Source organism: Pongo pygmaeus, chromosome 10, assembly GCF_028885625.2.
Source record: "Pongo pygmaeus isolate AG05252 chromosome 10, NHGRI_mPonPyg2-v2.0_pri, whole genome shotgun sequence".
Taxonomy (NCBI): Eukaryota; Metazoa; Chordata; class Mammalia; order Primates; family Hominidae; genus Pongo; species Pongo pygmaeus.
Window position 1 is genome coordinate 127,543,723 of NC_072383.2, and position 27,783 is coordinate 127,571,505.

The 27,783-nt window shown below is 47.4% G+C and overlaps 1 protein-coding gene across 2 annotated transcripts in view; it reads left to right on the top strand.

Annotated features, from left to right (window-relative positions):
• Positions 1 to 25,617, top strand: part of TMEM132C (transmembrane protein 132C) — a 467,769-nt gene extending 442,152 nt beyond the window's left edge. For both annotated transcript variants that reach the window (XM_054444365.1, XM_054444366.1), the window contains exons 6-9: positions 11,677 to 11,882; positions 13,672 to 13,945; positions 15,082 to 15,273; positions 22,782 to 25,617. In XM_054444365.1, the coding sequence (XP_054300340.1) occupies positions 11,677 to 11,882; positions 13,672 to 13,945; positions 15,082 to 15,273; positions 22,782 to 23,987 (1,878 nt within the window). In that variant the 3' untranslated portion in view covers positions 23,988 to 25,617. The remainder of the gene's footprint in view (positions 1 to 11,676; positions 11,883 to 13,671; positions 13,946 to 15,081; positions 15,274 to 22,781) is intronic.
• Positions 25,618 to 27,783: the final 2,166 nt, after the last annotated feature.

Here is a 27,783-nt window from a genome sequence, read left to right on the forward strand (position 1 = left end):
TCCCAAAGTGCTGGGATTACAGGTGTGAGCCACCGTGACCGGCCCAGATGGTATCTTTACAGGTAGAAATCTAGCAGAAAAGAGCAGGTACCTTTTGCATGGCCTGGCTTGAATCAAAATCCTGAGGTCTCCTCTGATTGCTCCCGCTTAGGTCCTGTGCTAACCCCTGAGCCAATCGCTGTGGCTAGGAATGAGAAGCTCTGATTGGCTTAGGCCATCGTCACGTGATTTCACTCTTCTGGCTGGAGGCAGAGCTTCAGCCAAACCTCTACACTGGAGTGGGGCAAGGGAAGACCCCCAAAGAAACTAGGGCTGTGGCCGCAGGGAGCTCCATGGGATGACAGTGGGGGCTCCTCTCCTCCACCCCCTTATTCTTTGTCACCTGATTGTTGCCTGTCCCAGCACCTCCACTCCATTTCTAATGTGGCCTGGGCTAGGGAAATAGCCCATGTCAGCCCCACCCATGAATGGGTTTTCCTTGATGACATTCATCCAAGCAGTGGTTCCCGATCTAGCCAAGGGCGGAGAGGAATGGGAGAACCGAGTAGTCTCTGAGCGTCTTCCAGCAAGGTGCTGCCCGTTGGTTCTCCTAGGAAGGCGTTGGTCCTGTATTGACTGTGAGAGGCCTCAGCATCGCTGGCGTGGCCGTTAACACTCTCTGTGTGTAGGAAGCTTCAGAAGAATGACTCCAAGTCAGAAAACGGATGCAAGAAGAAAATATCAGACATGTAACGCTATTGAAACAGAGCATCGCCCGCCCCAGGTGGGAGTGGTGTGCACACACTCTGTCACAGTTTTCCAGAGCTGCCACAACACAGTGCCGCAAACTGGTGACTTAAACAACAGATATTTACGTTCTCACAGCTCTGGAGGCCAGAAGTCTGGAGTCAAGGTGTGGACAGGGCCACCCCTCCTCCGAGGCCTCCAGGGAACAATCCCAGGCAACGGCTGCTGGCGGACACCTTGTCTCTTCCAGCGTCTGGAACAGGGCACTGCTTCCTTGGGTTGTGGACGCATCACCGCGTTCTCTGCCTGCATCTTCGCATGGCCGTCCTCCCTGTGCGTCCGCCTCTGTGTTTTAGGGCTTTAGGATCTCGAGTGCCTTGTTAAGGAGAAAGAAGACAGATGGTGCAGAGGGTGACCTGGGGCAGGAGCTGCGGGAGAGAAACTGCACGCGTGGTGCGGTCAGATCTGATTAAGGCTGTCATCCTGGAAGCATCTCCCCACTCTCCTCTTCCAACACCCTTGTGAACACCCTTCTGGGGCTAATATGTTCTGTCTGCCCGGCCCTCTACAGAGTCCCATCTGCCAGGCCTGAGGTTTCTGCCTGGCCACAGGCTCTCACTGTGTCCCTGCTATTTGCGGGCACTGGGCTAATTCCCCTACTGGTGGGCTTTCTTATTTAATTCTCCTGATAAACCTGTTATGCTGCTCTCTCCCAGCATGACACGCTCCACCTACTTCTCTCACCTTGTACTGCCAACCTTCTTTCTCTTTCTAGAACAGGCCACAATTATTCCTACCTCCAGGCCCTCACGCAGTGTAAGTGAGAGGTTAAGTGAGGCTCTTCTGGACCTGGATGGTTGCTTTCAAATCCAGCTCCAACTCCTGTTCGCTGTGAGACCTTGGACCAGTTATTTGATTTCTCTGTTCTTTGATTTCCTCACCTGTAAAATGGTTTGTGTGAAGATGAAAGGAATCCACACATATAAACTCTTAGAACAGAAACTAGCGTACAGCAGACACTTAATAAATGTTGGTCGCCGGGCACGGTGGCTCATGCCTGTAATCCCAACACTTTGGGAGGCCAAGATGGGTGGATCACCTGAGGTCAGGAGTTCGAGACCAGCCTGATCAACATGGTGAAACCCCGTCTCTACTAAATACAAAATATTAGCCAGGCATGGTGGTGGATGCCTGTTGTCCCAGGTACTTGGGAGGCTGAGCCAGGAGAATCTCTTGAACCCGGGAGGCAGAGGTTGCAGTGAGCCAACGTTGCACCATTGCACTCCAGCCTGGGCAACAAGAGCAAAACTCTGTTTCAAATTAAATAAATACATACATACATACATACATACATGTTGGTGCCTCTTATTGAATCTTTTCCTGGAACCCTCTTCCCCCATATCTCCGGCCTAAACGTCACCTCACGAGAGAGGTCTCTGCACCATTCTCAGTCACGTTTTCTTATTTTATTTTTATTGTAGCATTTATTGCTCACAATTATTTTCTTTTTACTTGTTATCATCTATTCTCACTCTCTAAATGAAATCCTGGTCTCTCCCACTCATTTCTGTATCTCCATGCCTAGAAACACCTAGCACATAGTAGGGGCACAGAAAGTATTGATTGAAAGAAAGAATCCTGGTTTCATAGATGAGGAAAATGAATCCTAAAGCAGTGCAAACTCTAGCACAACACAGATGCAAGCCTGTGTTCCTAACCACAACATTTGGATCCTACAAGGAAGCATGTCCTATTGTCAGAAAGTATGCCTTTCTCTGGTCCCTACTAGTCTGACCTGCAATCCTGCCTGTCTCCTCAGCCCAAGTGGGGCGGGCAACCAGCCATCTCCCCTTCCTCCTCCCCAAGCTGGGCCAGGCAGCCCATTAGCGCTGCCAACCCCCCGCGTGGACAGCAGTCCCGAGCCGAGAATGACGGGAGATGTGTCCAAGTCTTGGCAGCGTTGTGCATTGTCAGCTGGATAAAGTGTGATTTATCACAGAACAAATTTCTGCCTGGCCGTTTGAATTCTGTTTGGCCATCGTTTCACCGGGCAAGATGTAAAAGGGAGGGGAAGAGCATAGACATTGTCTCAGAAATATTGCTTAGCCCTGGCTTTTCTCTGCCTTTTTCTTTTTCCTTCTCTTCCAGTTATGTCAAAGAAGTAGCTATAGTGCACTTTAGTAATGAGAGAACTGCTGAAATTGCACCAGAGACCTCCTTACAATGTAAAACATCAGCTCTGGCCACTGCAGGGGAAGGGCACGTTGCACAGGAGATGCCAGATCAGCCAGAAGTTCCCTGGGGTGAGAAAAGGTATAGGCAACGAGAGGAAAGGGATTCTAAACTAATGTCCCAAAGTCAGGTCCTGGTGAATGTCCTGAAATGGTGGCCCCTCCAGGACAAGAAGCTCTGACAGGAGTCTTCCCACATCCTGGGAAGCCTCCTAAATCCGGGATCAGGGCTCTGCCAATCCCTGCTTTCTTCTCAACTCTGCCAGTGTCCTCTGCCTAAACAGGAGAGAAAATAGAATAAGATAAAAAGGTGAATGGGAGGTAAGGAAGAGACGGGAAGCCGTGTTGAAGGCCATGAGAGTTATAGTCAGGATCGTCCACATCCCATCTCTTAGCAGAATGAATCTGTCAGCAAGTCTTTGTAACAGACAACTCCAGTGTTTGGTTGTTCAAGATGATTGCAATTTATTCTTGCTTATGGGTTTGCAGGTAAGCAGGCTCGGCTGGACAGCTCAGCCTAAGGCGTGAGCTCTGCTGGGTTTGGCCTCTCGCTGCCATTGGGCTGTGGTCACCTCCTTGTTCCTTCTGTCCCATTCTGGGGCCCACGCTGAGAGATCGTATTAATAGCTACTTTGGAGGAAGTAGCTATTAATGGTCAAGTTCCAAAGACTAGCAGAAGTATACATTTCCTAAGTCCAAGCTTGGACAGGTCCAAGCATGGCTGTCACTTCTGTTCATATTTTCCTGGCCGAAGCCAAGTCCAGCATCAATGGGGAGAGGAAGTAAACCCTTTTCATGATGGAGGAGAAGGCAGGCCTCCCTGAGTGCAGAGCCAGCTCAGCATCATGGCTGAGAGCAGACCTCTAGGGTTGGCTGGCTGTGTTTAAATCCTGACTGATGACTACCAGCTGTGTGATCACAGGCAAGGTACATCACCTGTCCATGCCTTGGTTTTCTCATTTGCAATATGGACATGATAAATTTAATAGTGCCTTCCTGTGTTTATGGTGTGGACTCAGAGAGATGACCCATGTGAGCCTCTTAGAATGGTGCCTGGATGACTGTGGCCAGTCAATGAGTATTTGCTGTTGTTATAAAGTAAGCAATCACTGATAAAAGTCCGTCTCTTCCTGTGTGTGCATGCATGTGTGTGCATTCGCGTGTGTGTGCATGCGTGTGTGCATGTGTGTGTGCATGCGTGTGTGTGCATATGTGTGTGTGCGTGTATGTGTGCTGTGCGTGTATGTGTGCATGTGTGTGTATGTGTGTGATAGGTGGGTAGTGTTGGGGGCACTGGGTGAGCAGGTACCCCCGAGTTTCCCCTGAGCATAGGGAGTGTTCAGTGACCCAGATACCTGAGCACCTTTCCCTGCCAAGGCTACACGTGGTGGTTACCTTGGCAACGTTCTACCCCATTGATGCTGAGACCAGCTCTGGCCATTTGATGCTCTGTAGATTTGGGCGGCAAAGGAGGGAGAATTGCTTAAGCCCATTAGTTGGAGACCAACCTGGGAAACATAGCAAGACCCCATCTCTTAAAAAAAAAATGCTTTTTTAATTAACTGGGCATGGTGGTGTGTGCCTGTAGTCCCAGCTACTTGGAAGCCCGAGAAAAGACGATTGCTTGAGCCCAGGAGTTTGAAGTTGTAGTGAGCTATGATTGCACTAATGCACTCCAGGCTGGACAGCAGAGCAAGACCCTGTCTCTGTTGAAAAACACAACAACACTGTGTAGGCCCAATGTGATGGGAGGCCACCAGTTTGCAAGCTCTGATTCATTCATTCATTCGTCAACACGTACTTATTGAGCATCCACTGTGTGTCAGGTGTTAGGCCCCAGGGATACAACAGTAAACAAAACAGACAAAAATCTCTGCCATCCTAGAGTTTAGGTTCTCCTGAGGGAGAACACATAAAGCAAGCAGGTAAAATCTACAGTGCATCAGATGGCTGTAAGCAATCTAGAGAGAGGAAGCAAAGAAGAGGGAAGGGAGGTTCGGGGGAGTTGCCACTTAAAATGGAAATGTCAGGCTGGACATGGTAGCTCACACCTGTAATCCCAGCACTTTAGGAGGCCAAGGTGGGTGGATTACTTGAGGCCAAGGGTTTGAGACCAGCCTGGCCAACACAGTGAAACCTCACCTTTACTAAAAAAAACAGTACAAAAATTAGGCGGGCGTGGTAGCGCATGCCTGTAGTCCCAGCTACCCGGGAGGCTGAGGCAGGGGAATCACTTAAATCCGAGAGGCAGAGGTTGCAGTGAGCCGAGATGGTGCCATTGCACTCCGGCCTGGGTGACAGAGCAAGACTCTGTCTCAAAAAAAAAAAAAAAAAAAAAAAAGAGGAAATGTCAGAGAAAGAATCTTTGAGAAGTTGACATTTGAGCAAGGCAGGGATTCTCAGCCTCGGTGCTATTGACATCTGGGGTGGATTAATTCTTTGTTGTGGGGGACTGGCCTAGGCACTGTAAGATGTCGAGTACCATCCCTACCCTCCATCCCCTAGATACTGGTTGCAAATCTATCCTCCCATTTATCACAACCAAGATGCCCAGAGATGCTCAAATGCCCCCCGGGGGACAAAATTGCCCAGGTTGAGATCCACCAGATTAAAGAGCTGAAGGACATGAAGAACAAATCAGGCAGACAAGTAGGGGAGGAGCCTTCAGGCAACCAGAACAGCACGTGCAAAGGCCCTGTGGCAGGTGTGCACCTGGCATGTTCAGGAACCAGCAGGGAGGCCAGCAGCTGGGTCGAATGAACAGTGTGAAACCCACAGAACATGCACAGGAAAGAAAACCAGCACATCGGAGAGGAACTTGTACATCACTTAAGGATTTTTCCAGAGCTGAAAAGGAGATATTATTTAAACATTTTCCAACAATAGCCCTAGATTCAGAGGCAACTATTGAGAAGAGGCCCCTGGGCTGCAAGGACTCTGTTTCCAAACAAGCTCACAGTCTGAGGTTCCAGGAAGACATGAGTTTGGAGGATGCAGACCAACCCACTGCCTACCTCTAAGCCCTGGCATGCTTTCCCCGCACACACTGTTTTCCCTTAACCCTACCCGCCCCTTTGATCAGCAATCCTCAAGTTCCAGGTTTGTGTGGACCATCTGTTCCCTGCCTAGACTTGAAAAGCGACAGCCTTTCCTAGTGGCTTCTGGGGGATGGGATGAGGAAATGTGGGCAGAGCCACTTGAGGAGAGGTTCCAGACTGCCACTGGCCCCTTGCCACGGGCATGCCACAGTTGCTGGACAGTGGCCTCTCTCAGCAGCTGCCTTTCCCTTGCCCACCTGCCCACAGGAATGCAAATGACTCGAACAGCCACATGGCAGGAAGGATGACTTCAGCCAAGGCCATAATCCCAGTATCAACAACATGGCTGAAACAGTCCAGTCAAGTCTTGAACCAACTCTCATTGACAGTTCTCACTCTACCTTTCCATCTTGGGTGAGCCGCAACCATGACGAGCCTCGGTTTTCTCATCTAAAAAATAGGATCATAACTGCTGTCCATAGCTCTAGAAAAACTGAGTGTGAAAACGATAGGCAAAGAAGGAAAAAATGAGATTTAAAAAAAGCAAAACAAAAAGAAAACAGGATGGACAAATAGATGGCACAAATAATATGGTAGAAATAAATCCAAGTAAAACATCCATTGTGACTCACATGAATATGCTAAAAGTTCCAGCAAAAGAACAATGAATTATACAGAAAACATTCTAAAAGAAAAATCATTGTGTTTATTTTTACAAAGCATCTAGAACATCCAGGATACAGAAGGCTCCAGAAAGGCTGAAAGTAAAAGAGAGGAAAAGACAAATCAAGCAAATAATAACCAGAAGAAACCTGGTGGCCTAGAAAGAGTAGGCAAAATTTATTTTATGGTAAAAATAAAGCCTTAAAATTGTTTTAAAAAATTGGGTTTCTTTTCTGTTTTCATTTCTTTGCTGGAGTTCAGTGGTGCGATCTCAGCTCACTGTAACCTCTGCTTCCCAGGTTCAAGCGATTCTCCTGCCTCAGCCTCCTGAGTAGCTGGGATTACAGGCGTGCACCACCATGCCTGGCTAGTTGCTTTTTTTTTTTTTTTTTTTGTATTTTTAGTAGAGACAGGGTTTCACCATGTTGGCCAGGCTGGTCTCAAACTCCTGATCTCAAGTGATCCGCCCGCCTCAGCCTCCCAAAGTGTTGGGATTACAGGCGTGAGCCACCGCGCCCAGCCTTCTTTTCTGTTTTCTTTTTTAATTTTTTATTTTATTGTAAATTGACAGATTACAATTGTATATATTTATGCAGTACTAAGTGATATGATGTATGAATACAATGTATTCTTTATACAGTGATTAAGTCAAGCTAAGCAGCATATTCATCATCTCAAATACTTAACTTTTTGTGGTAAGAACATTCAACATTTTCTCTCAGCAATTTTGAAATGTACAATATGCTATTATTAACTATATTTATCATATCATGCAATAAAACACTTGAGCTCGAAGAAAAAGAAAGAAAATGACGTGAAAGCACCTTGCAGATGTGAAGCAGGATTGTCACTGTGTACAAGCATTTCATTCATATTAATGGAGCAGGTCTACAAACTTGGGTGTACAAGAAATGTACATTTGATTTTCCTGTATCTGAACTTCATTCAAGCACAACCTCAGTGCCCTGAGATGCACAAAAACCATACTAGGAGTTTGATTTTTGAACGTAAGTTTGAAATGTTAATTAGAGACCCAAGTGGAGACATGGAAGAAGCAGGTGGATATCCAGAGACAGGAGTTTAGGAGTTGTCAGCACAGAAATGCACTTCCAAGCATCATAACTAAACGATTACCATCATGGGCGGGATGTAGAGGGTGCAAGGAGTAGATCTCACAGTGGTACCCAGAGCAGCAGCAGCAACAGCATCCACAGCTGCTGGTTACAAATGCCCATGTGGGTCCCCACCCCAGACCTGCTGAATCTGAGACGGACACTCAGCAGTCTATGCCAACAGGCCCTCCCTGAGGCTCGCTCAAGTCTGAGAACCAGTTTGGCTAGATGATGATTCAGGCCAGGTTCCCACAGGACATCCATGGCTGACCAGCAGATGCCTCTGCCTTCCACTTGGAAAGTGACCCCCAGGCTCTTCCTAGGAGGCAGGTGCAGACTCAGGAAAGTGCCAAAGCCTGAGTAATAACAGAATATGGCAACTGACCATATGTGGCTCCACCAAGCCTCACGTGACCCCACCGCCCCTGGGTCCTTACAGGCAGACACTGATTTCTGGGCCATGGCTACCATGCCCATATCAGAGTGAGTGGAGTTCAGTGGGCAGTTTTCTCAATGGGCAGCTCATCCACAATGAAAGATGAAAAGCAGTCTGAGAAACAAAGCCGAGGGACTAAAAAGACTCCTGTGGGGTTTTGGTTCCTTTTTGTAGATGAGTGGGCTCACGTTTTCATATGATGGTTCTCACTGCTGGCCACTTAGGAGATGATTAATGCATCCTGAGATGTCCCCAGACATTTATGACACCTTCAGGAATAGCAGTGATGATGGCGCTATCATGCACGGCTACTTCATACCCTTGGCATTGCTCTTAATTATTTATATATTCGGGAGCGGCCAGGTTTCCTCCCACCAGAGCTCAGAAAGGTAAAAAATGAGAAAAGTCAATGGTCTGTAAATTACAACATTGATTAAATAAGTGATTACTGATATAACTCTTGCTCAGCTGTTATGCTAATACCTTCCCAGATCCAGGACAGTGTTTACCCACTAATGACAAGCCTGGGATGGCAACTAAAATTGCCTTCCTTCTTTAATCAGCATGTAAACATTTTTAAACCACTCTTGACCATGAATGAGAAGATCCATCCATGTGTTCCTGTCCCAACTGCTCCCTGCCACTGTCCCCAGCAGATGGAGGAAATTCTCTCAGCCCAGCCCTCACCAGCTGCCTCTCCAAACAGAAGTGTAAGTTGAAGATGAAAACTGAGCCCAGAGTAGCCATCCATGGTTCCCGGAAGCTGGGGAAAGAGAGGGTGATCAGATTATAAGAGTTCTTTATTCAGCACTGGATGTTATTTGGCCGAGGCCACAGACCCCCCAGAAGGGGACTCTGTTCTTTCCAACCTACATGATCTAGACAGAAGACAGATAAGCAAATCAGCAATTATAGCTTAGTATGCTAAGTGCTATGTGAGGGGTTTCTGGGTGACTTCATTAACTCTGAAATGTTCCACTAAACTGTATGTGTGTGCATTTCTCTAGCAAGAATTAGCTTTATGTGTATTCTCAAAAGAGTGAATGACACAAGAAAGGTTAGGAAACACTGCCTGAGCACTTTCTAGAAAGTTTTGAATTAACTTCTTGTGTTTTTGTGGCTTTTGGCTCCATCTCATCTCAGTCTCTCACTGCATCTTCCATCAACCCCAAGATCCTTGATGACTGTCCTGAAGCAGGCATCCCCATGAAGGGAAAGCCCTGCTCATCCATCCCTCTGTCCATCTGTCTGTGCATCAGTGTGTGCTTCCATCCATCCTTTCATCTGTCTATTCATTTGTCCAGCTATCTACCCATTTATCCACCAGCAATTAACCTGTCCATCCATCCATCTATCCATCCATCCATCCATGCATCCACCCATCTGTCTGTCCATCAATGTGTGCATCTGTCCATCTGTTCACCTGTCTATCAATCTATAGACCTATTCACCCATTTATCCACCAGCTATTCACTTGTCCACCCATCCATTCATGTGTCTGTCCATCAATGTGTACATCCACCCATCAGTTCATCTGTCTCTCCATCTATCCAGCTGTCTACCCATTTGTCCACCACCCATTCACCTGTCTACCCATCCATTCATGTGTCTGTCCATCAGTGTGTGCATCCACCCATCAGTTCATCTGTCTATCCATCTACCCAGCTATCTACTCATTTGTCCACCACCCATTCACCTGTCCATCCATCCATTCATGTGTCTGTCCATCAGTGTGTGCATGCACCCATCAGCTCATCTGTCTATCCATCTATCCAGCTATCTACCCATTTGTCCACCACCCATTCACCTGTCCATCCAACCATCCGTTCATCCTTTCCTCCATCTGTCCATCTGTCTATGCATCAGTGTGTGCATTCATCCATCTGTTCATCTGTCTATGCATCTATCCATCCATCCATTCATCCATGCAATGTCCATTTCACTGAGCTCCTGCTTCATATGCAGCTGGTGTAAGGAACCCAGAGGTGAAAAATGAACATGATGTACTTTTTGCCTTCAAAGATTTCTTAGTTTAAGAGGTGATATGGACACATGGGACCAATTTAAATCACATCTGATAAGCTTGGCTATTCAACAGGGGTCATATTGTTTCTCTATAACCCAACTTAGTTTCTATTTTCAGTTTTCAATTCATCAGGGTGGCAGAAACAGAATACCAGTCTAATTTCCAGGGGACTTAATTATTGCCAAGGCCTTAGGGAAGGGCACATCTTGTCTTATAGTCTTCTGTTCACAGTTCCTAGGGGACATTTTTTACCTGTCACAGTCCACACAGGTTACTTCTTCAATGGTCCCTCATTGTTGTCCATGTTGCCCCTTCCTGCTTGCTTGAGAACACAGGTATCATTCTGCTGTTTCCTTGCTACACTGGGAATGCCCTCTGGGCTGGTAGATAGAGTCATATTTGAACGAATAATCTTGGAACACAAAAGCCAAATACTTGCAACCTTTATTTTTTTAGTCTGTGTGTTTCTCTTTCTGCTCTGTCTCATCCCTTTCCTGAGACAGCAATCTGCCAGAAAGGGGAAAAGGAAAGGGAGGCACATAGGGAAAGGGAACACAGGTTGGTAGTCCCTAATGTGATCTGCCATTCACATAATGAACACATATTATATAAATAATCCCACGGGGTCGTAGAAGACCATAGGATGGGTCTCATAAGGGACCCCTGAGCTGGGGTAGGTCAGGCAAATAGGGATGGGAAGGTGCTCCCAGGCACAGGGACTGGCCTTGCCAAAGCCTGGGGGCCATAAAGAACCTGCATCAGGCCTGCGTGTGCATGCAGGGCAGAGACCTCAGAATTCGTGAGAATCATGCTGGGGAGGAAGGGACTACGGGCCCTTTGCATCCTTGGAGGCTGGATGGGGTGGGTTGTGGGTGCAGCTTACTTTCTGAAAAGACACACCTGCCCAGGGTGTGAAAACCTCTGGTGCTCACATCAAATTACTCAGCCCACCCAGATTTCAGCTACAGCTGCAGTTCTGTACAAGTTCAAGTTCACTTTTTGATTGCAGTCTCACCCCAATCTGCAGTCTCACCTCAATCTGCTTTCTGTTTTCTGTTTCAGGTGGGGGAAGCCCTCAACCAGTAGGAATAAGAAATGGTAGCTAAAAATATTCCCTCCCCTTACTCCTCAAGTGGACAATTCTAGATACTTTTCATGAAGCCTCTGAAAACCGAGCCCATGGTCCCTGTAACAGCCTAAAAAATGCACCTTCCTATTGGGTTTTCTTCTTTCTCTGTCTTCCTCATCTGCTCCTTCACCCCTGCTCCCTGGGGTTACCTCCCAATTAAACTGAGTGCACCAAATCCTTGTCTCAGGCTCTGCATTAGGAGAAACCAGAATTAAGCATTTGTGCTTTGCAAGATAATAGGAAAAACAAAAAAAAATGATGGTTTCCAAGGCCCCATGAACTTCTCCTCCATCCTTTCTCCCTCTGTCTTTGCAGGTGTCTGACCGCTGCGACTACATCTTTGTCAATGGCAAAGAGATCAAAGGAAAGATGGATGCGGTGGTGAACTTCACATACCAGTACCTGAGCGCCCCCCTGCATGTCACCGTGTGGGTGCCCCGGCTGCCCCTGCAGATCGAGGTCTCTGACACGGAGCTTAGCCAGATAAAGGGCTGGAGGGTCCCCATTGTGACCAATAAGAGGTGAGCCTTGGATGGGGAGATGCCCTAGAGCCATAACAAGTTTACTGACCTTAACACTAAAGGACCCAATGCTTAAGAGATGCTGGTATTATCTCAGCAGTTGAATCTCCCCAAGGCTCCCAGATAACCCAGCCAGGCCCAAAAGCTGCTAAACAGCAGGTTTGTGTCAAACCCAGGTTGTCTGCACTCTACACTGGGGCTTATATGAGGCTATCTCTTAAAAGTGGCTCTCCCAAAATGACACGATGGAGTTAATACATTTTTTTAGCATCTTGGTTACCAGGCAATTTGAAGTTTGGTTTATTTTCTCCAAAAAAAAGTCAGTCCTTTCCTGTGCTTTATGCATATCTATAAGCTTGAAATGTTCCATGCAGATCAAATTATTGGATAAAATTTAATTGCGTTTCTAATGGATGCTGGACTCACTATTTGCCAAAAGCCTCTAATTTATTTGAGATTCCAGACTGTCTGTCTGTCACATGCAAGAGTATGGGGCCTTGTTTTCTCAGCCCTGTGACCCCTGGATTAGCAGACACTAGCTAAGTGAAGGTGTTCCTGAGTTCGCAGCTTCCTGCCTGGAATGCTCCACCCCAGACCATGAGGGCTCTTTTCCTGACAGTCCCCTAGGCACCAGGGCCTTTCTCATAAGGGAGAGTGTCTCAAGAAGAGTAAGTAGGACAGTGACATGCGGAATCCACCTCTACAAGGAGAAGCTGAAGGCATTTGGCCCGATGGGAGAGGACAGCCGTGAATCTACCCAGTCCTTCAGATTAGTCTGTGGTCATGAGTGGCCAAGACAATGAGTTTTCTCCACATCCCTGAGGGGGAAGAATTAAGACTCCCTGAGCTCCAATCCAATCGCCGCCACTAATTAGCTTTGTGAGCGTGGGCAAGCTACCTAACCTCTCTGTGCCTTAGTTTCCTCGTCTGTTCATGAGAATAATTATGAGTTTGCCTCATAGTGTTATGAGGTTAAAAGAGTTCATACATGTGGAAGCATAAAATGGGACCTGCCACATCTCAAGTGTGTAAGACAGCTCTGTCCAATAGGACTTTCTACAGTGGTGGAATGTTCTAGAACCCCTCTGTCCAATATGGTGGTCACTAGCACAAGTAGCTATGGAGTGTCTGGACTGTAGCCAGTGTGACAAGGAAGTTCAATTTTTTATTTAATTTTTATGTATTTAAATTAACATTTAGGGCTGGGTGTGGTAGTTCATGACTGTAATCCCAGCACTTTGGGAGGCCAAGGTGGGAGAATCACTTGAGGCCATGAGTTCAAGACCAGCCTGGGCAACATAGCAAGACCCCATCTCTACAGAATTTTTTTTTAATTAGCCAAGCATGATAGTGCATGCCCGTAGTCCCAGCTACTCAGGAGGCTGAAGCAGGAGGATCACTTAAGCCCAGGAGTTCAAGGCTGCATTGAGCTAGGATGGACCACTGCACTTTAGCCTGGACAACAGAGCAAGACCCTGTCTATAAAAAGATAATAATAATTCATTAATTAATAAAAATTAAAATAGCCACATGTGGCCAATGCCTACTTATGAGACAGTGCAGGCTTGGTACATATTAGCCCTTGTCTTTTATTTTTCAATAAATGTATTTGAGAAAGAGATGCCTATCGCTTAGTGTTGCCTGGAGATAGGCTTGGTGCCCCTTGCGTGGTCCTGGGGCTCGTGTCTTCAATGTGGTCTCCTTGAGGTTGAGGCGAGCGCCTGCCTGTTTCAAGAACATCTGAGACTCCTCTCCCTGGATCTGAGAGCTCTTTGTCCCTTCCCACAAGGCCCACTCGTGAGAGCGAGGATGAGGACGAGGAGGAGCGGCGGGGCCGGGGCTGTGCGCTGCAATACCAGCACGCCACCGTGCGGGTCCTCACCCAGTTTGTGTCCGAGGGCGCCGGCCCATGGGGCCAGCCGAACTACCTGCTTAGTCCTAACTGGCAGTTCGACATCACTCACCTGGTGGCAGACTTCATGAAGCTGGAGGAACCTCACGTTGCCACCCTCCAGGACAGCCGGGTCCTGGTTGGGCGAGAGGTTGGGATGACGACCATCCAGGTAGGGAGCTGGGAGTCTCTGTGTCCCCAGCACTGGGCATGTGTGCAGTGTTGAGGGAGAATCAAGGGATGGGCAGGTCATTGTGGCCGATTCCTCAACCCTATGATGGCTCCAGATGGTATCATGGGAACACAGGAAGACGAGCGCAGGCCAGATCTTGAGTCCAGTCTCCTTCCAAACAGAATGGAGAAGGTGGCAGCTGTACCCTCTTAGCTCCCCGTGTGACCTCATTCTCAATGGCTGCCTCCACCATTCCCACCACCTCCCAGCACCCCCATCCTACCTCTGATTCTCCTTCTTAGTCAACACTTTTCTAACTTATTCCCCCTATGTCTTCTTAGAAATAGCCATGGTCTTCTCTATGTACCACTTCTACCAGTGGCCCGGGGAAAAAGCATGGACTCTTCTTCTCATTTCTTCCTTCTCTCAGTCATTTGTCTTCCTGCCATTTACTTATTCAACAAACTGTCTTTGAAATCCTGCTCCCTCTTTTTCACTCGAGGAAGTGCATAGCATGGTAAAATTTCATGATGGGGCATGGACAGCCTTTTCCTCAATCCCTCAAGTCCCACCCTACTGAATCCACCTTTCTGGAATGTCATTCAGGATCCTTACGCCATATGTGGAAATGGTTAGCACATTCCCATGATTTCCCCTGGACATCTCAAGCCCAACATTTGGCTTACAAAATGAGGCAGAAAGCAATGTTTTGGCAGAGGATACATTGTGGTGGTGGTGGAAGGGGTGAACTATTTATAATTCACTTTTATAAATTTATAATTCAACTCTTCATGAGTCTGTTCAACAGGATCACCATGTACAGTTAACCAGGTTGTGCACTGTACAAGCATACTTCATCTAAATAGGAGGGGTCATTCCGTTTTAAAGACAGAATGGATTTTAATATCTATTCCAGTTTTTCAACAGGTAGAATTAAGGTATCTTGGGGAAAGGGTAACTTTGATTCTCACGAAGGCATGGGATGGGCCAGTGTATAGAGGGAAGTAGATATGTAACTCCTTTGCCGTGTATTCTGGACCTCAGGCCTGTTGGGATGGAAGAAATATTGCTGGGAAAGGGGATAACATCTGGAAACAGGTGTGATGGATTTTCCTTGTGTCCTGCCAATCCCACAGGTGTTGTCTCCACTGTCTGACTCCATCCTGGCAGAGAAGACAATAACCGTGCTAGATGACAAAGTGTCGGTGACCGACTTGGCCATCCAGCTCGTGGCTGGGCTGTCTGTCGCCCTTTACCCCAACGCAGAAAACAGCAAGGCCATAACAGCTGTGGTCACAGCTGAGGAGGTGCTGCGGACCCCCAAACAGGTAGGGGGACAAATGCCAGAGGTTCAGAGGGAGCAGGGTCAGCCACTGTGCCTGCTTCAGCAAAGGGGCAGGGTGGAGTGAGAAATGGGGGCAGGTTAGCAGAACCACATTCCACAATGGAAGCCATGTCATTGCAGACAATGCTCATCTTACCCACATAGCTTTTGAGCAACACAGACCATTTACCAGCCTCCTCACCAGGTCCCTTGGCTGCCGTTCTTACCCCTGCACTCCCTTCTCTTCTCAAGAGCAGAGTAAGCATTTAAAACCATAAATCACATCATGACTTTTACTGGCTTAAAATGCTCCAATGACTTCTAATTGCACTTAGAAAGAGAACATATTCCTTTGACAGCCCACATGGCCCCACACAATATAGCCCCTGGCTATATCTCTGACTTTATCCTCTGCAGCCCTCAGTCTCTCTCATCCTATTTGAGGCACACACTCCCCTTGCACTTCTTTAGGGGTTGTGCAATTGCTGTTGCTTTTACCTGAGACACACCACCCTCACCACTGAGCATGGCTCCTTCTCATTATTGTACCCAGTTATGATACCCTCTTCTCATAAATGCCTTTGCTCACAGCCAACGGGTCTGAATCAGCCCCATTTCTTACCACATAAAGCATGTTTCTCCTCCATGGGATATAAGCTTCTACAAGACAAGCCCCCTGTTCATCGCTCTATCCCCAGTGACCATCATCATAGGGCCAGCATATAGTAGGTGCTCAATAAATGTTGGTTGAGTGACTGAATGGCTCTTAGAATTGGGCTGGAAGACAGGAAATTAGAAAGAGAGCAGGGAGAGTTATCCACGTAACACCGCCAGGATGGGCTCATCTGACCTTAACAACCTGCATATGGGTATTTGCCTTGTCTGCAGGACTTTCTGCTTCTGATGTCATCATTAGGACAATACTTATGAGAAGAGTACAAAGTTAGGATCCAAAAGGCCCAGATGGTATCACAGCTGTGTCCGTTACCACCTATGTAACCTCAGGCAAGATGCCTCACCGGTGTCTCAATCCTAAATGAGAAAGTAACAACACCTGTGAAGAGTCCATTTGCAAATTAAATTAGGCTTAAAGATGTTGACTGCTAAAAACAGTGGCTGGCACATGCCAGCCAGTGTTAGCTCTTTTCCTGGGAATGGCTGCTGTTATTATGATCACTATTTTAGTGAAAGCACACAGGGCCTTGGATGCTCCATCAGAGCAGACAGTCTTGACTCGGAACACTCTTCTTCAAACCCAGTTTCCTCTGGTGACTTGCGGCCACAACAGGCAGGCGGTCTGGGGAGGAAGCTCAGATTAAATCCACATCCCACTATGGACTGAGCAATTCTGGAGGAGCTGTCATGTGGCTGGGACAGGCGACAGGGCCCAGGGGTTATTAGTAGGGGTTGGGATCCCCTGACATGCACTAGTAGGAACACGATAGTGCTACAAAGCAGAGGCATGATGATGAGAACAGAGGGCAGCGATGGTCAAGGGAGCAGGCATGATGACAAAGTCTAGGGGCTTGTGTTCTTCTAGGGGGGATTGGAAAGTTCCAGCCATAGTGCAGGATTTCAGTGCAGTTCAAGGACTGCAAACTCAAATGCCTACAGGGACTGGGCTGGTGTTATAAGCAAGTAGTGCAGACTGTGCAAAATCCATGTGGCTGCTTTGTCCAGTAGTGGAGTCTATGACGAGCTAGAGTGATGATGCTCAGTGCTCAGAGATGTGCCCATTATCTGCTGCTGTGTAACAACGGCCACACACTTAGCAGCTGAAAATGACGCGCTATTATTAGCTCACAGTGCGGTGGGTGGGCTCAGCTGGGTTCATGCTCAGAGTATCAGAAGGCTGAAATCACAGTGTTGGTTGCCTAAGTTCTTACCAGGATGCTCTAAGGAAGAATCTGCTTCCAGAATTATTTGGATGGTGGCAGAATCCAGATCTTTGCAGTTACAGGACTGAGGTTGCCAATTCTTGGCAGGTTACTGGCCGGAATCCTCTCTTAGTTCCACAAGTCCACCTGCATTCCTTCTCACTCCCCATCCTACTTTCACTGGCTTCAACACTAGGAACAATGCATGGAGTCTTTCTCATGCTTCCAGTCTCTCCACCTTCCCCTTCTGTCACCAGCTAGAGAAATCACTCAGCTTTTAAGGACTCATGCGATTTCACTGGACTCACCCAGATAATCCAGGAAGACCACTCTATCACCTGTGCCATGTAACAATATAACATAATCATGACAGCAGTCACTCATCCCATGCCCATGTTCTGGGAACTGGGGCAGAACATCTTTGGTGGACCATTCCAGGAATTCTGCCTAACGAGGAGAGAGTTGCTACCTGATTTTGCCCCAGAGTGTCAGCAGGAGGGACCTGGGGTGCATGCAGGTCCTCATCCAGCCCACAGCACTGGCTTCTTCAAGTCCTCTTTGGGGACAGATGGGGCAGGAAATCAACATGGTGTTTTCTGGTTTACAAAGAGCAGAGTAATACTCTCACATTTGGGATTAGAAGAAAAAAGAGCAGAGGACAGTGGGAGAGAGAAAGCTGAAAGCATGAAGCTATTTGCTGAGAATGGATAATGAATTAGGGTGGACGATTGGCATTGCAACCCCCTTGGCATGGGGCATGGCCAGCTGCTCCCCATCTCCTGTCGCCCATCTGTCTTCATCAGCTGACAGTAATTGGTGTCCCCTAGCACTGACTCAGGGGGATTTGTGGATGTAGTTCATCTGATTTGCAGACACGACTCTTGAAAGGATAGAGCTCTAAATCATTTCTGGGCATGTGTTATTTTAAGTCATTCAGAATTTCTCATCTTTGGGGAAATGCATTGGCTTCTCCTGATGAAACACTACATTCCAGCCTCTGTAATGAGCTAATGGAAGAAGTTAGTCTCAATCATTCAGCAGGGCTGATGGAGATGGATCTTGGCAAGCCAATGGTGTTCTGAGGCTTTAATTCCGATTGTCTGCTGTTCAGGGGCTTGTTTTATGTTAACTTCTTTCCCCATCTAATTTGTGAAGAAAAATTATTCAAACTGAAATGTCAGCCATGATGAACTTGCACACTTCAGTCTTTTATCTCACCCCTTAGAGTGTAGAAGGCTGGCACCTTGTTCATGATATTTTCAACTTTGAAATAGAAAATCTGAATGGTTTTTACACCTACAAATAGAGGGTCGTAGCCTGCATGTTCCCCTGTGCCTTGTTTGCTCTAAAGAAAGTAGGATAGAAAAATGAAAGGAGAAATCACTTGGTATTCGTGCATGAGGTTGAGGCATTAGAAGGACTTATCGGATTGTGTGATTCGTCAGCTGATATGGACAGAGGAGACGAGGGTGAGCACCAACATCCCTGAGCCATCTCTTCTGTCTTAGTTTTGGTCTGCTCAGAAGCTGAGCCTGAGACAAGGATTCAGGTGCAAGTAGTTTATTCAGGTGGTGAAGACAACACCAGTAGAGAAGTCGGGGGTGATGCAAGGAAGTAAAATGCAACCAGTAGAGTGTATTACCAACTCAGCCACTGCCAAGGGCAGCCGGAGCTCCTGTCTGCTGGGTGACTGTACACCGGTCTAGAAAGGCCAGAAGAGTTACTGCACTTGAGGGGCCAGGGATCTGGGATAAATATAACAACTTCCATGAGTCCTTCATTGAGGGCTGCCCACAGCGGTTATTCATTCCTTGGCACGTCTTGCTGTAGGCACAACCACATGGATTCCAGAAGCCAGAGAGTGACCTTGGGCAAAAAATAAGTTAAAAAAAAAAAAAAGCAAAGTTGATCATTGAAAGTTGAGCTAGCAGGAGCTGAATGGGCAGCCACCCAAAGAGAACTCCACACCCTCCTAAAACTTCCTACACAGGCTTGCCCCTCAGAGCCAGCTGGTGTTGGCCAGGGCTTACCATCACAAGTGATACGACCCAACCCAACTCAACCTGCCTTCACACACAGCAGAATGTATCAGTTTGTGTCCAGGCATTTGGATCTTCAGCTACAGCTACATGCAGATGCTCAAACGATGTCATCAGAATTCATTTTTTAATTGCTAGCATTCTTCCTTGGTCCTGCAGGATGTAGAGTCATCATTGCTGTGAACACTGGCTGCTCCCAGGCTACTCCAATTTTTCCTTTGGAATTCCTACCAAACAACAGTTGGACATTGTCATTCTCTCCTTTATGTCTTTTCACCTGCCCTTCACAGTTTTATTTCTTGATATGCCTGTGGTTCTATTTGGGGTAACGTGGGTGGCTTTGACTCCCACTGCAGTAATTCTCTCCTCGAACATGTCTCATCTGCTGTTCAAACCACCCATTGAGTCACTGATTTCAGTGACTGTGTTTTTCATTTCCAGAAATTCTACATGGCTCTTTGTACCCCTTCCTTCCTGCTCTGTTTCCATTCGCTTCTTCTTTTTTTTTTTTTTTTTTTAGACAGAGTCTTGCTCTGTCACCCCAGCTGGAGTGCAGTGGTGCAATCTCGGCTCACTACAAGCTCTGCCTCCCAGGTTCAAGCAGTTCTCCGCCTCAGCCTCCCGAGTAGCTAGGACTACAGGCACCCACCACCATGCTCTTCTAATTTTTGTGTTTTTTGTAGAAATGGGGTTTCTCCATGTTGGCCAGGCTGGTCTTGAACTCCTGACCTCAGGTGATCCGCCCACCTCGGCCTCCCAAAGTGCTGGGATTACAGGCGTGAGCCACCACACCTGGCCCCCATTTGCTTTTATTGAGAGAATTTCAACTCCTTTTAATATCTCTTTAATTTTTTTAATTAAATTTTTAAATTTCTTTTTAATTTTATTTCATAGACTATTTTTGTTGATATGTTTTATGTTATATTTCATAGACTGTTGTTTTTTGTTGGTTTCCTTTAAGTCATAGCCTTTGGAGTCTTCTGTGATCTCACATATCAGTCTACTCACCTTCCTGTGTAAATGTTTAACGCACCCCCTCCTGGTGTAGCCTTTCCACCTACAGGCTGTAACCTTTCTTTCTTTGTATCATGAGCACCTCTTGAGCCCTGGTCGCTCGGCTTTGTTTTGTCCCAAAGGAGGTTGTATTTGCATTTGCACAAGTCCAACTTCAAGTGAGTTTCTTTTCTCCCGATTCGCATACCACAGAGGTAGTTATCACACCCAAGTGTGGGCTTTTGGTTTTGAGTGGCGACATCTCCATCCAGTGCTCAGAGCACACACAAGCTTTGCTGCTGTATCTCTAGCTCAGCAGGTAGGATTTTCCCATGCCCCGTCCATGGAGTGGGTGCTGCTGCCTCCCTGGGCTGCAATGACAGTGTCCGGGATGGATGGGAACAAAGGTCCAGGAAGGCCATGAAGTCAGACCTGGTTTGCTGTGAAAAAGGCAGGGAGGAAAGGAGGCAGCTACTTGACTTTTTCAGCAGAGGGTGAGTCATCACGGCCTCTGTGGGGCTGATAAAATTGCTCTGGCAGTGGTTGTTCTAGGGGGTCCCTAGCACAGTGGTCAAGAGCTCAGCTCTAAAGCCACAGCAGTTCCAGCCCTAATCCTGCCTCTTCCTAACGATATGACTGGACATATTTCTTTTTTTTGTTTTTTTAACTTTTATTATCACTTCAGGGGTACATGTGCAGGTTTGTTACATAGCTACACTTGTGTCATGGGGGTTGGTTGTACAGATTATTTCATGACCCAGGTATTAAGCCTAGTACCCATTAGTTATTATTCTTGATCCTCTCCCTGGTCCCACCCTCCACCCTCCAATAGGCCCGGTGTGTGCTGTTCCCCTCTATCTGTCCATGTGTTCTCATCGTTTAGTTCCCACTTATAAGTGAGAACACGTAGTGTTGGGTTTTCTGTTTCTGCGTCAGTTTGCTAAGAATAATGGCCTCTAGCTCCATCTGTGTCCCTGCAAAGGATGCGATCTTGTTCTTTTTATGGCTGCATAGTATTCCACGGTGTGTGTGTATTACATTTTCTTTATCCAGTTTATCACTAATGGTCTGGAGAGTTTTTCCTAGATGAATGGAGGAGGCTGAAATATGCAATTCTAATCACAAAGTCGAGAGCCTGTACCCACTGGGCACTTGCTATGGATCAGGTGCCATTTAGGTTGACTTTGTGTCTTCGCTATTGTTACTCCATGTCTTTGCTATTGTGAATAGTGATGCGATGAACATATGCGTGCATGTGAGCCAGTTCTTAACCTCTCTTTGGGCAGGAAGCATAACCCAACCTACTTTGTGGAAGAGGAGAAAATGCATTCTGTAATAACTGCGAACAACACCTGACCCACAGCAAGTGCCCAGTGGATATGGACTGTCTATTTTATTATTGGGATTGCACATTTCACCCTCCTCTATTCATGGGAGTTCCCACTCTTGGAAGCAGAATAGAAGTACCCGTGGCTAAGTCAAGAACAAGGCCTTCTGTGGGATTATGTTTGCTGTGGGCACACAAAGGGGAGAGGATGTCATTATTGCCCTGGGGAGGAGGCGAGAGAGCAGGAAACCTTGTGCTCATGAGAATCTGCCAGTCACACAGGCATGGGTGTGAGTGGCATTTCTAGGCCAGTAGCTTCCCGTTTTTTTTGGAATATTATTCAGCTATAAACAGAATGAAATATTGCCATTTGCAGCAACATGGATGATCCTGGAAGGCATTATTTTGAGTAAAATAAGCCAGGCACATAAAGTCAATTTTTTTTGACCAGTCCCCGCAATGGCAAATAATTTTTACGTAGCTGTTGGGTCACTGACAGAAGTAAGTGAGTCTGCAAAATAAACTCAACCCCTTCACACTGGCCCCTTGCTTCCCCTTTCACTCTGCTACCCATGCAGAACAAAGGCAGCACAGTTAAACCAGGCTCACCAGCCAATGCCATGTGCTGCGTCCCACACATCACTGCCGCCCAACTACAGCCAAGCAGAGCATCTGCAATGGCACAACAGGGTTAACCTTAAAGGGCAAAATGCTCTTGTTCTCTTGTTTCTCAGGCAAAGCTTAATTCACTGGGGGCAGTGCAGGGAGAAGAGGGGAGGTTCCTTTCTAAAGTCATTGGTTCTGACAGTGTTTCCTGCCCGTCAACCTTTGTTATCAGGCTGGATACAGACAACAGCTGTATCCATTCATCATACTCAGGCCACTGATCACACAGTGTGTGACAAAATGACCAGGGCCTGCCCTGGAAGCCAGTCATTGTCTGTGAAGATATACCGGCTAACTGATTCAAGCAATAACTGTGTGGATAAAGCCACCTGGAGCCTCATCTCAGTTAGGGATTTTTGTTTTGCCATTTGTTTGTTCCTGGTAAGGATTATGAGGGCGCTGTTAGTCACATCCCCGTTTGTTCTGGTTTAAATTAAGGTGGTTTCTCTGCCCCTGATAGAAAACCTGTATGATTTCTCCCCAGATGCATGAGCTGCTGGGTCTGGATTTGAGGTCCTGCTCTCTGTTTCACTGGGTGTCCTCCTAGGAGGGGGTTTCTAAGGGAAGAGGCATCCCCCAGGTGGTCTTCTAACTGCCTGTGTCCCTGCAGGAGGCTGTATTCAGCACGTGGCTGCAGTTCAGCGATGGCTCTGTGACACCCCTGGACATCTACGACACCAAGGACTTCTCCCTGGCAGCCACCTCCCAGGACGAGGCTGTCGTGTCAGTCCCCCAGGCCCGCTCCCCCAGGTGGCCCGTTGTGGTGGCCGAAGGGGAAGGCCAGGGCCCACTGATCCGAGTGGACATGACGATCGCCGAGGCCTGCCAGAAATCCAAACGCAAGAGCGTCCTGGCCGTGGGCGTCGGCAACGTCAGGGTCAAGTTTGGACAGAACGATGCTGACTCCAGCCCCGGCAGGGACTATGAGGAAGATGAGATCAAGAACCACGCCAGCGACCGCCGGCAGAAGGGCCAGCCCCATGAGCGCACAGGCCAGGACGGGCACTTCTACGGCAGCTCTCCCGTGGGGCGTGAGGAAGGGGCTCTCCGAAGAGCCACTACCACGGCCAGGTCCCTGCTGGACAACAAAGTGGTGAAGAACAGCCGGGCAGAAGGGGGCAGGCTGGCAGGAGAGGGGCAGCTGCAGAACATCCCCATTGACTTCACCAACTTCCCAGCCCACGTGGACCTCCCCAAGGCCGGGAATGGGCTGGAGGAAAATGACCTGGTGCAGACCCCGCGGGGCCTGAGTGACCTGGAGATAGGGATGTACGCCCTCCTGGGGGTGTTCTGCCTGGCCATCCTCGTCTTCCTGATCAACTGTGCCACCTTTGCCCTGAAGTACAGGCACAAGCAAGTGCCCCTGGAAGGTCAGGCCTCCATGACCCATTCTCACGACTGGGTGTGGCTTGGCAATGAGGCCGAGCTCCTGGAGAGCATGGGGGACGCGCTGCCGCCCCAGGACGAGCACACCACCATCATAGACCGCGGACCGGGGACCTGCGAGGAGAGCAACCATCTCCTGCTCAATGGCGGCTCCCACAAGCACGTGCAGAGCCAGATTCACAGGTCAGCCGACTCCGGGGGGTGGCAGGGCAGAGAACAGAAGCAGGACCCCCTGCACTCGCCCACCTCCAAGAGGAAGAAGGTGAAATTCACCACCTTTACCACCATCCCCCCGGACGACAGCTGCCCCACGGTGAACTCCATCGTCAGCAGCAATGATGAGGACATCAAATGGGTGTGTCAGGACATGGCTGTGGGTGCCCCCAAGGAACTTAGAAACTATCTGGAGAAACTCAAAGATAAGGCTTAGGCCCCTCTAGCCAAAGGGCCCTGCCCAGATGCCTTCCTTGTACTGGAAACTGGCCCAAGTGGGGCAGAAGGCGTTGTCAGTGGGGTTAAGAAGGGATGGTCCCGGGGTCCATGCTAGACCAGTTGGAAAGTTTTGAAGTCAGGAAAAGACATTTTTGTATCAAGGGATTTTTAGCAGTCAATGATGGTGGATTTTCAAAGGTCAGGGGAATAAAGTCTGGGGCATGGGGAGTGCAGACCGAGTTACTGAACTGCACACACACACACAGGCAAAATTAGGAAGGTTATTTTATGAGTCAAAACATACTACAGACAAGCTACCAAAAATTATTTGTTAAAAAATGCAAAAAGACAAATAAAAAGAGAAATAATCATCTGTTTATATTTCTAATAAAGGAGCAAAATATAAAAATAGGGCCTGCTAAGAGACATTTTCCATTCTGATTCACTATTCACTTTTCCAAGGACAGCCTTCAACTGTCACCACACGGCTGGGGAGCAGTCATTTCTTAACAAGGGATGCCTCTTGGGATAGAACTAAGGAGTTTTAAATCTTTACTTGATCATCTTTTATTTTCTTTTCCACTTTTTCCTTTTTTCTCTCTCTCTGTGTCCTAGACTTCCATTGCATTTATATTTAATGTTCATTTCTGAGAATCAAGCAGTATATTTTTCCTAAATGAAACATAAATTATATTCCTATTCATTAGTTAGGTTCCTAGGAACAATGCCAATTAATCCATTGTTTAAGTAGTAACTTGAATGTTTTTTCTATATCCCTCCAACTTTGTTGACAGGGGCTGGTTTTGTACAATTGGAGGGAGCTCTCAGAGCCTTCTGGGGAAGGAGAGGAACTGTCCTTAATCCATCACCACTACCATAGGGCAAAGCCAGCAGGTGTGGCCCTGTGAGGGGCTGTACAGACGGGATGTGGCCAGGAGAACAGAGCCCCGCCTGGACTACCTGACCCCTCGGGATTCCACCCCTGTCATCGTGGGGATGTTCCTATATAGAAGAAAGTTCGGTTAAATCAAAACAGAGGCCACGCCCAGGTGTAATCAGAGCCAACCTGGTGGGCTGGGTCTATCACAAGACATAACTGATGCTGAACATGAACAAAGATAAAAACTGTTTGGAGGGTTTTTAAGTTGTTTTTCTTACTTTGTTGGGTGGGGTATACCAGCATAAACTCTAAAGATAAAAATCTATGTTAGATTGTCAATCAACTGTGTTTTTGAACAGCATAATTGTGTAGCAGCACATTGCAAAAACGCATTCATCCAAAGCGACACATATGTGGCAACGTAGACCACGCCAGCGAAATAAGCCCCTTTGTGATCACCTGACTCCAGTTCTCCCTGTGCACCATTGGCTGCGGCTGCAGGAGGAAGATGCCTGACAGCCCTCATGCTCTCCGCAGGGGGGCGCTCACAAAGATTCCAGGGGTGTTTATTGTGTTTATTTTTTTAATTACTAAAATCAGTAGCTAAGAAAGGGTCCTTAAAGCCTCCTAACCTGGGTTGGACCTTTGAAAAATATATTTGTAGCACATATTATAGATGGAAAGAAGAAGATATTTATTTATACCTGTGATGCCAATTGTCATTAAAAGGCTTTTCATGGCTTGACAAGTCAGTGTCTTGTGGGGTGTGTTTTGTTTCACTTAATTGCTATTTCCCACCCCAAAATATACAACCCCAGAAGAATTAAACCCTTAGGCTAAAGGGAAGACAGCATATTTGCCAATCTTTTAAAAAAAAAAAAACTTTTTCCCTTTTGGTTTCTTGACTGATCCACAGTGATTCCTAATATGGAGGGCTTTCATTCATAGATCCACCGTCATCCACACCAGTGCTCAAAGTCAGCAAGCAGGAGGGCGTTCATTCATAGACTCACCATCATCCACACCAGTGCTCAAAGTCAGCAAGCAGGAGGGCGTTCATTCATAGACCCACCATCATCTACACCAGTGCTCAAAGTCAAAGAGCAGGAAGGCCTTCTTCATTCATAGACCTACCATCTTCCACACCAGCGTTCAGAGTCAGTGAGCAGAAGGGTGTTCATTCATAGATCCACCGTCATCCACACCAGTACTCAAAGTCAGCAAGCAGAAGGGCTTTCATTCATAGATCCACCATCATCCACACCAGAATCCAAAATCAATGAGCAGGAGGGTGTTCATTCATTGATCCACCATCATCCACACCAGTGCTCAAAGTCAGCAAGCAGGAGGGCTTTCATTCATAGATCCACCGTCATCGGCACCAGCACCCAAAATCAGTGAGCAGGAGAGCTTGATGACACACAGATGGCCAGGCCCTGTCGCCAGAGGTTCTGGTTTAATAGGACAAAGGCAGGGCTCCCAAATTTGCCTTTTTCATGACTTCCAGGGCTATGCCAGGTGCCAACACCGCCAGTCTGAGCCCCAGCTTTGCAAACTACCAATGTCCTTAACAGAAGAAGGGAAACCCTGGGAGCAGGTGGGAAACTGTGAAATCTCTCCTCTGGGGAAAAGGTTTACTTTTGCCTTGACAGTTTTGCATTTATTGTTATTGTTTGTTTGAGGTTTGGGTGAGATTGTTATTATTGATTGGTTGGGGAAAGAAAATTTTTTGGTAGAAACTAAGGTATTTTTTTTAAAATAATAACTTTATCAAGACATCATTCACATACCATAAAACTGATCCACTTAAAGTGTACAACTTAATGTTTTTTGTTTGTTTGTTTTTTGAGATGGAATTTCGCTCTTGTTGCCCAGGCTGGAGTGCAATGGCGTGATCTCGGCTCACTGCAACCTCTGCCTTTCAGGTTCAAGCAATTCTCTTGCCTCAGCCTCCCGAGTGGCTGGGATTACAGGCATGTGCCACCACACCTGGCTAGTTTTGTATTTTTAGTAGAGATAGGATTTCTCCATGTTGGTCAGTCTGGTCTCGAACTCCCAACCTCAGGTGATCTGCCCACCTCGGCCTCCCAAGGTGCTGGGATTACAGGCATGAGCCACCGCACCCAGCCAACTTAATGATTTTTAGCATATTCACCGAGTTGTGCATCCACCATCACATCAGACCTTAAAACATTTTCATCATCTCCAAAAGGAAAGCCTGTACACTTTAGCTATCACCTCCTTACTCCCCATTCTCAGCCCTAAGTCACAACCACCCTATTTTCTGTCTGCATGGATTTGCCTAGAGGGGCTGGCATTTATATTGTTATGGGAAACCATCCTAAAAATTCTCCACATGGGATTAGAATCCCCATGACATCATCAAGTAATTTTTTCTCCTTGTGAGAAGCAGATGAAAGGAATATATTGTGATTTTCCTAATCAAAGCTTCAGGAGACCTCAGCCTCCTCAGCAGTCGGTTGCAGGTTCACAGTGATAGAGGACAGAGGCTTCAAGACCTTTCCTTTAGATACCACTTCCGCTCCTGTGTCTGAGTACCTGCCCAGCTAGCTCTGTAATTCTCGAAAAGACCTGTGCTCCAAACAAGGGACAGGAGGATTGTGGTTGGAGGTGATGCTGGATGCTTAGTTTCTGCCCTGAGTTAAACTATAAGATGGTCACAATCTGCTGGGTGTGGTGGTTCATACCTGTAGTCCCAGCACTTTGGGAGGCTGAGGTGGGAGAATCTCTTGAGCCCAGGAGTTCAAGGCCAGCCTGAGCAACATAGCAAGACCCTGTAGCTACAAAAAATTTAAAAATTAGCCAGGCGTGATGTGCACACCTGTAGTCCCAGCTACTCAGGAAGCTGAGGCAGGAAGAACTCTTGAGCCCAGGAGGTCGAGGCTGCAGGGAG